General features: G+C 35.3%; 1 protein-coding gene across 1 annotated transcript; it reads right to left on the bottom strand.

The window, feature by feature from the left end:
* Window positions 1-934: 934 nt before the first annotated feature.
* Window positions 935-2,395, bottom strand: LOC139857246 (metal tolerance protein 1-like). The gene has a single exon (XM_071845982.1). It carries the CDS (start codon window positions 2,381-2,383, stop codon window positions 1,172-1,174), a length of 1,212 nt encoding a protein of 403 aa, XP_071702083.1. The 5' UTR covers window positions 2,384-2,395; the 3' UTR covers window positions 935-1,171.
* Window positions 2,396-3,090: the final 695 nt, after the last annotated feature.

The raw sequence follows: 3,090 nt of genomic DNA on the forward strand, positions 1-3,090 counted from the left end.
AACAAACACATCAATCAATTATAATATTTAATTTTAAGCTATATATCAATTAGGAACTGTTTATTTAATCTATCAATCAATTATAATATTTAACTTATATATCAACTTTATCGTATTTTTTTCTTTTGGTACGAGGAACCCCTATGAACGAGCACATTGGCTCCCTCATAACAACAGATAAACCCATACGTAGGGAACTCATACATCATCACCTCGGACATCGGGAACCCAGACGTCATCCCGATGCCTGATAAGCATCTGATAAGCATCTTCCACTGTAAATTCCTAATTAGGTTGATCTGACTTTACCAAGGATCGAAACCATTAGGTTGATCTGACTTTACCAAGGATCGAAACCAAGACCTACCGCTTCAATATATTGGAGCCATGATTTATGTCCAAGTGGTTATAAAATAAAGTGTTATAATTGAGATTCGAACCAATGTCTCTTTGAACACAAACCAAATTGCCAGCCACTGATCCAACCTCAAACATAGTTATGACTGAGAACTCGGCTGAGTGACCGGTCACGGTCCAAGGAGAGTTGGATTGGATCTGACTATAACCGAGTTTTTCTTCTTTTACAAACAGTTAAAGTTGAATATTATTTTGAGTTTGAAACACAGAAAGCAATTTGGGTCAAGGTATCAATTGTGCCAGAAAGTAAAATAAAATTAAAAAATCAACTGAATTTGGGTCAAAGTATTATTTTAGATTCTAATTATACATGTTTGCATTGCTTTCCCATTTCCATTAAATCATACCTGACTCTACCCAAATGGGTGACTTCATAAGCCATAAAATCATCAACTACCAAATACCAAACAATGAAACAATGCTTATGTCCCCATGTTATCTGTCTTTTTATTTCCCAGTTATTATTAATTTAAACAACAAAAACTTTTCTACTTGATAAAAAAAATTAAATTAACTAGTAACACTACAAAGCAATACTACTACAAAACATCCAATTCAATAACTTTATATGCATACTCTTTAAACAGTAGTACTAGAAATATTTGAACTGATAACTGCAATTGCAGCACATAATCTGGCCATAAACTCAAAAAATAAATTCATGTGTCCCAAAAAAGCTGCCAGCCAGATCCAAAACATACTAATCCGTACGATACTAAACAAACGAAAAGAATCAACAGCCGAAAACTTACATTCATTCACGCTCGATCTGGATCGTAACATGACTGATGTTATACTCCCTCTTAATATAATCCACCACTTTATCGAGCGCCACATCAGCATCTGCTTCACGCCTAATCTTCACATGACAAGCTAACAAAACCTTCCCAACCGTAATCGCCCATATATGCAACTCGTGAATCGCAACCACCTCGTTTATCTCACAAAGACCTCGTTCTAAACTAGTCGCGTCAATTTCTCTCGGTGTGCTCTCCATTAAAACTTCTAGTATGTCACGCAACATGTTGATCGTAGTATACAAAACAATAACGGAAAACAATAACGTGCATATGGGATCGATTATTTTCAAGTTAGGATTGTACCATATGACTGCGGCGCCTATCATTACGCCGATACTTTGAATCGAATCACCTAATACGTGTAAGTACGCGCCTTGGACGTTTATATTCCTCTTTTTCTTCTTATTCTCTTTCGTTTCATCTTTTTTCAAGAGCGGTTCATCATGATCATGAGCATGATCATGATCATCATTATGGGTATGATCATGATCATCATGACTATGATCATGATGAGGATTATGTTGGTGTGTTGTAACACTAACTCCATGGATATTCACATCATCATCATGATCATGTCCGTGACCATGGCCATGGCCATGGCCATGACTATGACCATGATCATGACCAAGTATGAACATCATGAGTATGTTAACAACTAACCCAAAAGTCGCGATTCCAAACATAAGACTACCCGCAACTTCAACCGTACCATGAATAAGTCTATCAATAGCCTCATATACCAAAATCCCGGTTAGCAACCATATTATTTGAATCGATACGAGTGTTCCGAGTATCTCAATCCTGAAAAATCCATACGATTGGCGGGGTGTAGCTTCCCAACCCGAAGCCCATACAGAAAACAACGAAATCGCAAAAGCCGCCACGTCAGATAACAAATGGGCCGCGTCGGTTAGAATAGCAAGACTGTTTGCTTTAATTCCACCGAATACTTCGACACCCATGAATAAAAAACATAAAACGACCCCGCCCCAAAGCTTCCACATTGAAGCGGAACGTTCTTGTTGCTCGCGAGAACTCGTTTTGGCGTCTGAGAATCCACATGGCGCTCCGTCACAAATTTTGGGTACGTGTTGACGGTTTTCGTCTGATTGGACCACTGTCGATATGTCGACAGAGTGTCCATGTTTGTGTCTATCAGCATCCATCAAGAATTTATTAAAGCGTATTCACCTGCACGTAATAGGTCGGATTTTTATCAAAAAAACATCTCAATGAAGATCATACAAATTAAGAAAAAATAAATATGAGCAGATTAATCAGAACTTTATAAAAATAACTGTTCCTCACCATTAACAAAAAAAAAAACATGAGCTCATGCTAAGGGGGTGTTTGGGAAATTAAGCATAGTTTTGAGGTGTGTATCTATTTGCTAATAAACAGATAACAATTTATGTTACCTTTTAAGCAATTATTCTTTTTAAATAGGTATATTCCTTCTTTATAAACCACCAAAACCTACAAAATATCCCATATAGTAAATTAAAAACATAAATATAAGTACAATTATCTCCAACTAAATTTGTATCCACAACCTATTGATTGATTTGTTCTTCACATAGGCCTTTTGGTAGTGCATATTTCCTTTTAAAATAAAGAATTTAAGGGTGTGTTTAGTTGTATACTTGTATATAATGTTATTTATTTTTCCATATATGTTTTAAGAAAATTAAATGTTTTTAATCTTTATAAAACTAATGAAAATTCAGAAAACGTATTTAAATCATTTTCCACTTTATGAAACACCATTATATTATAAATTTGCAACAAAATAGAGCTCATCAACAACAAATGCAGTGCATATTATTAAAAGCAATGATAAACATTGGTGATGAATCAATTAACCGCATAACAG

The sequence above is a fragment of the Rutidosis leptorrhynchoides genome, chromosome 7, assembly GCF_046630445.1.
Source record: "Rutidosis leptorrhynchoides isolate AG116_Rl617_1_P2 chromosome 7, CSIRO_AGI_Rlap_v1, whole genome shotgun sequence".
Lineage (NCBI taxonomy): Eukaryota > Viridiplantae > Streptophyta > Magnoliopsida > Asterales > Asteraceae > Rutidosis > Rutidosis leptorrhynchoides.

Coding starts and splice junctions, on each gene's coding strand:
- LOC139857246 (XM_071845982.1), bottom strand. CDS start 2,383: ATGGATGCTGATAGACACAAACATGGACACTCTGTCGACATATCGACA.